The sequence below is a fragment of the Podarcis erhardii genome (genome assembly GCF_964252035.2).
Source record: "Podarcis erhardii genome assembly, chromosome: 9".
In the NCBI taxonomy this organism is placed as follows: Eukaryota; Metazoa; Chordata; class Lepidosauria; order Squamata; family Lacertidae; genus Podarcis; species Podarcis erhardii.
In genome coordinates, this window is record NC_138512.1 from 64,792,799 (window position 1) to 64,804,678 (window position 11,880).

The 11,880-nt window shown below is 46.1% G+C and overlaps 1 protein-coding gene across 3 annotated transcripts in view; it reads right to left on the minus strand.

Moving 5' to 3' along the window:
- Window positions 1–11,880, minus strand: part of LOC309350090 (putative E3 ubiquitin-protein ligase HERC3) — a 52,173-nt gene that overhangs the window by 35,959 nt on the left and 4,334 nt on the right. For 2 of the 3 annotated variants that reach the window (XM_081876702.1, XM_081876700.1), the window contains exon 2: window positions 2,289–2,553. In XM_081876702.1, coding sequence (XP_081732828.1) covers window positions 2,289–2,514 — 226 coding nt within the window. In that variant the 5' untranslated portion in view covers window positions 2,515–2,553. Of the gene's footprint in view, window positions 1–2,288; window positions 2,554–7,632; window positions 7,765–11,880 lie in introns of those variants that run through there. The other variant, XM_081876701.1, reaches the window with a different exon arrangement.

Consider the following 11,880-nt stretch of genomic DNA (forward strand, 5'->3'; position numbering starts at 1 on the left):
CACCTCGACTTCCTTCCCTCCCAGTTGCGGTTTTCATAATGTACATCTCCTCTTACAGTTTCTTCTGCTTTTCTACACACGTCACAAGAATTATCCTAATCGTTCTGTAGTACTTAAACTTCTACAGTTCAATTCTATATATGTCATAAATTTACTCCATTCTTCTGTGAACTATGACCCTTTTTGGTGTTGAATTTTATTTGTCATTATTGATAATTCAGCATATTCAAAAAGTTTTACCTGCCATTCCATAACTGTTGGAATCTCTGATGACTTCCATTTTTGTACTACAAGGACCCTAGCTGCCACCATTGCATATTGAAATAACTTATGGTCGTCTTTTTTTATTTCAGCCCCTATTATCTCTAATAGGAATGCCTCCAGATTTTTTTTGGAAGGTGTATCTAAAAAGTTTCTTTAATTCATCATATATCAGGTTCCAAAATCTTTTCATTTTCTCGCATACCTGCTATTTTCTGCATACCTGCTGTTTCCTACTATTTTTATTACGCAAATCACTACAAGACAATTTGGTGCAGAAAGCGAGAAATGAATTGTCACCATCCTGATCTCGGAAGCACACAGTTCAAACCTGGGAGCTTGACCAGATTGCCAGCTAGTTAGTGCAAATGCTATGCGTATCAGTACCAAGCCAGAAAACTTTCTGCATCCTGGTTGGGGGAAAAGCACAGTATGTTACAGCCAGCTGGCAAAGCCTCCCAAAATCCACCCTGCAAACACATTAAGGACAAACAGTTTCAAAAACATGGTGCCTGGGGCAGATTAAATAATCCCTACAAGAAGATGGAACAGAAATGGAATAGCAGGTTTTCAAGAGCAAACTTCTCAGGAACGAAAATCTGCAAGAGGAAATTTGCGAAAAGAGCTTTTTTTGGTTGCAACTCAAAAGCACAAGCTAAATTTAGCCAAGAGTATACTTTCACTGGTAATACCGACCTGAGTTTCCTCTAACTCCCACCCAGTTTATTTTTACACAACACTTAGGGATCTCAAGCATATTTGCCAAACTGGCAATCCCCTATCCATGGTGGGGGTATCAAGACTAAAAAGTTGTCGTCCCCCCAAGACCCAATCCCTGAACCATGAACCTTGAAAGCAGGAATCTGTAAGCTGTGGCACTCCAATTAAGGGTGGTCAGAGTGGTTTATCCACCAGCTCCTATTGCCAGGGAACTCTGAAAACTGTAGCTCTATGAAGGTAACAGCTCTCAGCTGCCTTAAACTGAAGTTGTCGGAATTCTTTGAAGGAAGCCCGACTGTTTAAAGTGGTACAATTCCACTTGAAATATATATAGTGCAGACATGGCCACAGACGGGGGTGGGGGTGGGGGGACGACTGCTAGCCTTCTATTAAGCATCTGGGCAGCAGTATGGACCAAACTAAACTCATACACATCTCTTTGTTCAAGAGTAAAGGGACAGGGAGCATCACCTGAACACGACACTCTCCTGACACACTAGCCTACTATCTCCCGTCAAAGGTTACTTTGGGATCAGCCAGAACAAAATATGAGCCAAACAGGAGCCGGTGGCTGAAATGGAAACTCCCAGCATCAGCCGCAAAACTATTGGAACGTCTTATGCTCTACTGACTGAGCTATCCCAGAAAAACATCGGAAATATACTGATATATCCTGGGATAGCTCAGTCAGTAGAGCATAAGACTCACTCTCAGCGTTGTAGGTTTGAGCCCTACGTTGGGCAAAAGATTCCTGCATTGCAGGGGGGTTGGACTAGATACCCCTCGTGGTCCCTTCCAACTCTTTAATTCCATGATTCTGTGACGTCTGAAATAAGGATGAAGCTATGCAGAGGCATTGGCTGACTTCACGGTTTTTCCCACGCTGTGATATCTGCATAGCGCGCGCGCACACACACACACACCATGATTCGCAATATATTGCCAGGTCAAAAATAATGAAAACCGATTATCACAATATGGACTTCAAACTGGTTTTGGATGATATGTCGGTATTATCACCCAGACCTACTGCTCAGCACCAGCATGTGGCCCCCAGGAGGTTACCCAGAATGGAACATGGCCCTATATACCTCCAGGTTGGCGTCATTGCCAGACTGTACTCCTATTTCAATGTAATTTCTAGGTCACCCTTCAGTATAAACCTCCCACGATGGGGTGCAATTAATAATAAAATGGAAGGAGTAGCATAGACAAGCCAAACCTGAACTCCAGTACCAGCTACCAGCAGAGCTATTTCATTAAATGTGAACAAGAACCTGGCTGCAGGTGCGGTGACACCACCTTACCTGGCTTGCTTCCTTCCCTCTCGTGGCCGAGTTGCCCTTTCCTGTTCAAGCCACATGTATACACTTCGCCATCCTCCAGCAGGAAGATAGAATGGTTCTCGCCACAAGCCACTTCCTTGACGCTCTTCTCGTGAATGAACCCGCTGCTCCGGGGCTCGGTGATTATTGCTTGCAGCACGTTACCTTCCCCAGGGTGTCCCAAAGACCAATATCCCCAACATAACATCTTCTCTTCTTTTAGCAAGTCATGTATCTTGGTTTTTTCCTGAGGGAGAAGGAGAGGGGAAACCAATCCATAAATCAGGAATCATCTACAGGGAAACAAGACCACAGGAAGTGATGCCGGCAAAAGGAGCCATTTCCTGTCCCACCATGCAAACAAAGGAGCAGTAGTTCTTTTCTGCAGCTTCCATTCTTTGGAATAACTTTCCTAAAAGATGCCCAGTGGCAAACTATTTTTCTAACAGTTTCAATTTCATTTATTTAAACAATTTATATACTGCTAATATTTGGGATGGGGGAGCAGGCCTCTGGGCAGTTTATAATGTATCTTAAAACACCGATTAAAAATCAAATAATTTGTAATAATCCACAATCAAAAACCAAATTAGCAACCCAAAGGGCACCATGGTAAGCATTACACATGAAAACCAAGTGTTGTAATAATAATAAGAAGAAGAAGAAGAAGAAGAAGAAGAAGAAGAAGTTGTTGTTGTTGTTCCACGCTGCACCTTCAGAACTTGGTGTGATGGATCACGTGTCGCTAATACAACACACACACACACACACCCCTTCCATAAGTCAAAAACACAACACACAAATACCACCATGTTCAGTGGTGAGCGTTCTCTGAATGCAGCTTGCCAGCTGGCAGAGCAGCCACAGCAGCAAATAAAACTTCAACGCTCTTGTTCACTGGGACATTTAATGCCAGAACAAATTTGTTTCTGTTGACAGTGCCTTCATTATGTAAATTGGCGGCTTGTTCCTTCCACAACTCTCTCTACATGGAAAGCACTTCATGTCCTCGTTGGTGTTCGTGTTTCACTACAGGTCAGCATCTGAACTTAAGGCAGATGTTCCTCATAACATCTGCACATCACCCCAGACCAACTGGGCTATTCCATGGGAAGCTGTCCGCCAAGGAACCTGGAACAGGTGGGGTGCGAGACACTGTCAGCATCCAGATTCCAGTCTTATGCATTCAAGGATGGCTCCCATGCAGAATGCTGTCTAGCAATTTATATGCTGATGGAGACGTAATGGCCACTGATAACAGTTATTTAACAGGGGAAGAAGAGGAAGGCTGGGCAAGCTATCAAAATCTGCAACGACAGCTGCTGTGGTATAAGTAGAGGCTGTGACATGGGCAGCAACAGCCTGCATAGGGCAAGGTAAGTAGGGCTGGACACTTTGAGCTGATCTGGAAAGAGTACGGTTTGCCATACTAAGTGAACAAGGTTCAGACACATGAGAAACCCATTCCACTTCTGCATTGTGGAGAAGCACTACCTCCATTTTCAAATAGCCAGTTTGTCGATTTGTCCAGACTAGGGAACTATGGTTTGCTTTAACTACCGTTGATTCCAAAAAGCCAAAAGCAGGAGCCACAATGTGTATGTTTGTTAGCAAAGATCAACCACAGTTTATCCCATTGGGACCAAACAAACTGTGGTTAGTTGCAAATGTAGGCAGGTTCTTCTGATTTCTTCCTTGCAGCCACAATAGAGGAGGGAGTACACAGGCCCATAGCTCATTTGTGTAGAGCTAAACAATGGTTTTACACCCAGTCTACGCTATAATAGGAACACGGGTGGCGCTGTGGGTTAAACCAGAGAGCCTAAGACTTGCCAATCAGAAGTTTGCCGGTTTGAATCCCTGCGACGGGGTGAGCTCCCGTGGCTCGGTCCCAGCTCCTGCCAACCTAGCAGTTCAAAAGCACATCAAAGTGCAAGTAGATAAATAGGTACCGCTCCGGTGGGAAGGTAAACGGTGTTTCCATGCGCTGCTTTGGTTCGCCAGAAGCGGCTTAGTCATGCTGGCCACGTGACCCGAAGCTGGCTCCCTCGGCCAATAAAGTGAGATGAGCGCCGCAACCCCAGAGTCAGTCACAACTGGACCTGATGGTCAGGGGTCCCTTTACCTTTACCTACACTATACTCCTTCTACATCAACCTTCAGCAATCTGGTGGCCTTCCTATGCTTTGGACTGGGGCTGATAGGAGTTGTAGTCCCAAACATCAGGAGAGCAATAGGTTGAAGGAGGCTGCCCTACATCATGTAACAGCTCCTTTCCTATGCTGAAACAGAAGAAGCATTCACTTTTGTTTCAGGACTCTAGCTCACTGTATTGAGGTTCCTCTTGTGCCAACAGCAACATCCCTGATCCTCTTTTCCATGGGCAGCACAACCGTAGGCTCTCGGTAAATTATTTCTTTAAAAAGCAAAGCAAATACTGAGATGTCCTTAAGATATGAGTCATTTCCTTGCAGTATTAATTCAATATCCAAACACTAGCAGCGAAGTAGGCAACTAGCAACCCCTAGGCCAAATCAGGCCATGAGTGTGATGCTGCCTAGCCCTAGAGCTGCAAGCCCCAAAGGGAAAACAGTGTGGATTAACAGCATCCACCCCATGGAACTTGGAAGCAAGTGATTTCCTTAAAAGGTCAGCCTGTGCTCAGGCAAAACTAGCTGCCGTACCTAACACTTTAAGGAGAATCATCTTGATGAACCAATGCTTGGTAATTGCAGGGATGTAAAAAAATAAATACATCACCAGGTGCAAGTGAAATACTGTATTTATTTAGCCCTTTGCAGCCTTGGAGACCTGTTATTATAAATTTGTATACCACCCTTCAACTGTAAATCTTAGAGTGGTTCACAACATAAAAATACGATGTAAAACCACAAAATACACAATAAAAACGGGAACAAAAACAAACAAACCAATAACCCCACCTCGCCCCCAAATATTCAATAACTCAGGAACTCAGAAATGTTTTTCCCCCAGTTCTACGTATTTATTGAAAAACAATCTCAACCAATAAATAAATATTGCCCCTTATTACTAACCTAAGCAGGCAATCTATAAATCTCCCTGGTGTGAATGCTCAATGAATGAGTTCTCAGGAAGCTACTCCTATCCCTGTCTCTCAGCTATTTCTAATAAACCTCTGTGCGCATCTGACAGCTGAAGCTGACAGGGCATCTATATGCAAACAGTAATGCCACAAACATGTTGAGATTTGCCACTCTTTTAAGATTTGGAGAGCTCCACTCTTCTGCTGATAGCCGGCTCAAATGCATCCCATAAACTAGCCTCTGCTAAAGAATGAGGCATGGGGGGGGGGGATGAAGAGGGCTCAGAGGATGCCTGCCTATGCACGGAGACGCCAGCAGAAGCACGTACAGCCAACACGCGCGGGCACGCGCAGCCAGCCACACACACACACCCCAGCTAGCTTTGCAAGCCGATGGAAGGGGCACGTGCGCACGCGGGCACGTGTCTCTCCCTGCTTATATTTCAGCCAGCCGGTTGCCTGGTGCCTCTGCGCCGGCTGCAGGATCCCTCAAAGCCAGCCGATCCACCACGAAAAGCAAACAGATAAAAGCGACGCCACCCTTCTTTCTCTCCCTTTGCATTCGAGACGTTCAGAATGGAGTTTAAAGCAATCGCCATCGTCGCTTCTTCCCCATGCAACCCCGACAAAAATACGCCGCGCCCACCACGTCTGAACATCTCCCACCCCCGGAAAAGCCACAGTTTTTTAAAAAAGGTTTGAGCCTGGGGAAGACGATTTGCAAAAGTGCTTTACTGTATTCTCTTTTGCATGCTCCGAAGAGGCACCGGAATGAGCTCATCCGGAGCTACTGGAAATCGGCTGGTGGGAGGGAACAAGCGAGCACACCTTCTCGGTCCTACTGCGCGGAGGGTAACCGGGAAACAGGCGCGGGTCCACGACGGGGGATGGGGATTGTTATCACCGTCATCACCTCCACTCGCCGCGCGCGCAAAGTCCCGGAAACTAGCCGCCACCCGGTCCAAATATCTCTCCCCGGGTGACCTGGAAAGCCCCGATTCCTGCTGCCCGGGTTTCTAGGATTTCTGCTTTCCAATGAACGCAACTGCACATACGCCCGGTGTTTGCAATGACTTGCATCGCGGTGCAAGCGTTACTGAAATAGCGGTTTGACTGTCATTCCCACCTACCCCTCGATACACACACACACAACACGGCACAGGCAGAGGGAATCTTCAGCAACCTTTCAAAATTATTTAAAGGCCAGCAAATAAAGTAAGAAGCCATTTTTTTAAAAAATAAAAAGTCCGAGGGTAATAGCTGCTTTCCCAAGAGCTCTTTCTACAGCCAACCTGCGGGCATAATCCAGCGGGAAGTTCTCCTGCGCAGCAGCAGCCGAGATGCAAGGAGACAGCATATGGCTTGCGCAGGATTTTCCGGGTTTCCCCCGGCTACTGTTGTTATTAGATCTCGTAGCTGCCTCCCATCCATCGGTGCCAGTGGCCGCGTAGAATAAAATGTCTTGCTGGAAAGGGGGAAGAAACAATCTTGCACAGATGCGCATACGCAGCCAGCAATCTTTCTCCGCCCCATTGCACGAGAGGATCAAGCGCAGAAAGGGAGATTATTGGGGGTCCCGTGTAACAATACAGTGTGTGTGTGTGGGGGGGGGGTTATCCTCATCTTCCAGTCTTCAAAACAACCCAATCCTAGGCACGCCTAACTCGGCAGCAAGACCCACTGGCTGCGCCCATGCCGTGCTTTATGGACGTCTTAGAGCTACCTAGACGGATGTTGGACGAGGTGGGCCTTTGGCCTGATCCAGTAGCGGGGTGGGGTGCATTCTTCTTAATACGACTGACCCCTCCAGGTTAAGTGTGCGTATTGGATCCCGGGCTCAAAGTCAGGCTCTGTCACTCCAGGGCTGTGGAGTGCTAAATGAAATTATTATTCGTTCCACGTCTGGAGAAAGAGAGAAAGGCGGCAGCGAGGCCATTATCAACAGGAATCGGAAAGGAGTTGGGTTTGCTAGGAGGCTGCTGTGGGTCTCTCTATTCGTCGCCCCCCAACTGCAAGCCTATCACCCCCGTCTATACCCGGGAGGCAAAAGATCCCTTTGATCTAATGGGAGAGCCTGAATTGCACGACGCAGAGAGATGGGAAGCTTGCAAAGCCTCCGCTATCCAAGCTGAGCGAAAGGGAGCTATCCCCCCCCCCTTCCATAAAAAAGCCTGCAGCAACAACAACAAAAAGGAGGCGACAGCATAACAGGATCGCCCGCAGCGCCCGCGGAACGCAAAGCAACGCCTTTGGAACGCTCACCGGCTCTTGGCTGCTGCTGCTGCGCCCCGGGAGTCCCAGGTGCGGAGACGGAGGAGGCACCTCTGCACTCTGCTTCCTGCTGCGCGCTACAATAACAACGAAGTTTCGCTTCCTTCCTCCAGGAGAGAGAGCCAAGCGCCAGCCTCGCCTTTACGTGATTGACGTCTTGAGCCGCACCCAATGGGAAGCCGTGGAGGCTCCCGGGCTGAACCAATCGCTGCTTCCACTAGAGGCTGACATGGGGAAGGAGGGGTAGGTTGGACCCAAGGTTCTAGTTTGGGGTGGGGGGGGGGGAGAGGCGGCCTGACAGTTAACCCTAGAGGCGCTGGAGGAAAATGTGAAGTCCATATTGTGCTGGTGCAGCTGCACTGTGTATTTATTTCACAGAACCATAGAATTGTAGAGTTGGAAGGGAACCTGAGGACCATCCAGTCCAACTCTCTGCAATGCAGGAATATGCAGCTGTCTCCTATGGGGATCGAACCTGCAACCTTGGTGTTATCAGACCATGTTCTAACCAACTGAGATATTTGTTTGCATTTATATCCCCCTTTTTTTGTTTGTTCTCCCCCTCATTTAATTCCCCACAACAACCCTGTAAGATAGGCTAGGCTGAGAAGCCAGCCCACGGTCACTCAGTGAGCTTCGTGGCCAAGTAGGGAATTCGAACCCAGGTCTCCCAGGTCTTAACCAAACCAAAACACTCTTAAACAAACCACACTGGCACCAAGCTAAACTAGCAGCAGGAGGTTACTTAAAAGTGTGCAAATTTTATATTTAGATGGAAATATTTGACAGGTCAGAGGGCACTTCTCTCAGAGACCAGTCATAACTATTTAGTGTACAGAGGCACGGCTAAGCACTCAAAAGACTCAGGGGCCTGTGGCACCAATTTGCATATGCTAATTTTGTTAATGATTTTTACATTTATAGCACATTTTTCCTCCCAGAAGCTCAATGTGGCTCTCCCCACCCTCTCCAATTTTATCCTAACAATAACCCTGTGGGGTAGGTTAAGCTGAGAGTCTGTGATTGGCTCAAGTGAACTTCTGGGCTGAGTGAGCATTTGAACGTTGTTATCCCAGGTCCTAGTCCAACACACTCATCACCATAGCTGTCACCATAGCTTTTCCCTTTTCTTGCGAGGAATCTTATTCAGAGTAAGAGAATTTCCCTTTTAAAAAGGGAAACATTGCTCAGCACGACACTGCATATGTCCAGCTGCATATGTTGGTCCCAGAGCAAATTAAGGGGATAAGTGAGTGGCCAGCACAGTATGTGTACCAGCCCTGGAAGCAAAGTTAAAAATCATTTTTGGAATGAGGGCAGGTCATCCACGGCCCAGCCCTCTAACAATACTCCTAACAGAGACAGGCAGCAGGGAGCCTAATTGCATATAAGCTCCAAGGAGGTTGATAAATTGAAGTAGACAATAAACACCTTTATGTTCCTGCAAGTTACTTTGCTATACTGTATAAGCAGTGCCACAAAGAGTAACTTCTGATGAGAATTAATTTCCAGGTGAGTTTGAAATCCCAGTAACGTTAAATCTACCCCCGGGCCACATTCCAGCTAAATATTTTGGCAAGGGATGCTTTAAAAAACCAACAACCTATATTTTGTTTTTTTTTTGTTTTTTATAAATATTTATTAAGGTTTTTTAAATATAAATGCACACATAATAAACAATCTTATTTCTGTCATAACAATTTCATCACTTCTTTGGACTCCCTCACGTCTCCCGCTCCTATATTTTGAATTCACTGTGCTTGTTAACTGAATAAGAGAGATGCATTGATTAGAAGGAACAGTCTGTTCTTAAATGGCTCTTGCATTTTTATATTGCATTAGCAACACTCAGAAATGATGCACTGGATACTTGGGTAGCAAACCTATGCCCACTTCTCTGGTAGTTACTTCTGAGTAGGCATGTATAGGATTCCTCTGCTAATGATTTCTTGCAGGGCCCTTCGGTTGCTGGGTATGCTGTACAGAAGCATGGATGAAAATTTTAGCTTTGCATTTGAAGGAAAATATAAAGACCTGGAGTGTTTAGGCTGACATCCTTAGTATGCTTACTAGGAAGTAAAGCCCCATTGAACAAAGTGGGGCATACTTTTGAGTAAACATGCATAGATGCCTGCTAGAAAGCTGTAATCCTGTGCATATGCTTAACCCAGTAGAATTTAATTCTGAGGACGAAAGTTACAGGTTTGGGCTGCACAACCCAAAATGATTGCAAAATGCACTTATCGTTCTGATGTACAATGATGTGGCAGATGTGCAATGTCGTTTTGAGCCTGGGGTTCAGCTTGACAACAAACAAATGAATCAGAAGAGAGCCCTTCAGGCGCAGGGGAAGAGCTGGAGGCAAGCGCTCTTGAGTTAATTGGAGGGGAACGCCAGGCATGACTCACTGGCTCAAGGAAGGGCATGAATACATGGCTACACTTATTTTTAAATGTACTTCAAATGTATGGTACAAAGTCCATTTCTTAGGGAAAGGTCAGAGCTTTGCATGCAGAAATATCATTGGCATCACCAGGTAGGGCTTGGAGACACCCATCTCCAAGCTGAAGTGATAGCGCATGGCTAGGCAAACTAAGGCTTGGGGGCCGGATCCAGCCCAATCGCCTTCAAAATCTGGCCCATGCACGGTCCGGGAATCAGTGTGTTTTTACATGAGTAGAATGTGTGCCTTTATTTAAAATGCATCTCTGGGTTATTTGTGGGGCATAGGAATTTGCTCATTTTTATTTTTATTTTCCAAAATATAGTCCGCCCCCCCCCAACAAGGTCTGAGGGACAGTGGACCGGCCCCCTGCTGAAAAAGTTTGCTGGCCCCTGTGATAGCGGGTGTGAGACTGGGCTGTAAAGGATTAGAAAAACACCTTTTTGTGCAAACAAATCAGGATGCATAGTCTATTAACCTGGAGGAGCTTTTCTGAGCCAGGATTATCTAAAAATTACTGTGTTCTTTTGTGAAATTTTCTTATTTCTTGCTTTTATTGAACTTAAAGACAGCAATCCTGTACCCACATGTTCCTGGGACTAAGCCCCATTGAACATCTGAGTAGATATGTGCGGGATTACACTGTAAATCAACTTTTAATTGAACCGTGGCGTGTACTTTTCCTAAGCCACAGGCTGTGCAGCGTTTGCGTGCCTAGCCATTTTGATTCCGTGCTACTTAACTTGTGATGATTTGATAACTATTCACTTGCTCAGCAAATCCCATTGCTCCAGAGTTCTTCTTGCTTCCAAGTCAGGGAACTGAAGGAGGTGCTGAAAGTGCTGTACAGTACGATACAAAGACTGTGCCCCCCTGCCTGGCTAACCTTTCCATAAAGGTGGGACTTGAATGCCTCTTTGGAAAGAAGCTCACCCGAACAAAAAAAGCAAAAATGGGGCCAGTGATTTTTCTGGGACGGGATCCAGAAAAGAGGGCTTGTCTCTGGTAAATATCAACAGCTGAAGAGTTTGCACCTGAAATGCACAGAAGATTTCCTATGCATTGATTCTCCTATAGTGAAATATTTACCATTCATTTGTTTTGCACTAGGCAGAATGTATTAGTGAAGGCAGAGATTAAGCCGTTCCAAAACCATTTAAGAAGAAAAGAGTCACAGGCTTTTCAATTTGCTTGCAAAGAGGCAGTTCTTACAGGAACAGGGATTATCGAGGGAAGGTTTTAATGGCCTATAAAGTCTCTCTCCCCCCTCCCCCCCCCCGCCACCCATCAGCTTTATCTCCTATAGGCCAGTTGCATTGCAACAGACTAGGAGAAGGAAAGATCTCAACCTGTAAATAGACCTATAATCATTTAAGCTCTGATAGCAAAAACTTCAAAGAGCCTCCTGGCACCTTGAAGACCAGCAGATTTATTATGGCATAAGCTTTTGGTGGACGATAGAGTCCACTCCGCCAGATGTAGGAAGCGTTTTCCTCAGTTGGCACTTGCATATGTGTGTGTGTGTGTGTGTGTGTGTGTGTGGCAGGGGATGCGAAAGGCAATTTGCTTAAAGCTAGATGCAGGCAAACAGAGCGTTGTGACTGTTCACAACAGAAGCAATGGGAGATTTAAGGGATTGCAAGACCATCTTGGCAGTCATGCACCCTTGCCACTGGTGCATGTATGGAGAGCCCTTTCACATGTACACTGTTGGCAGAAGTAGCTCATTCAATCATTTGGAGGGGGGAGGATGTGTCTGAACATGAACACACACCAACAAACACCCTGTTTTTGCT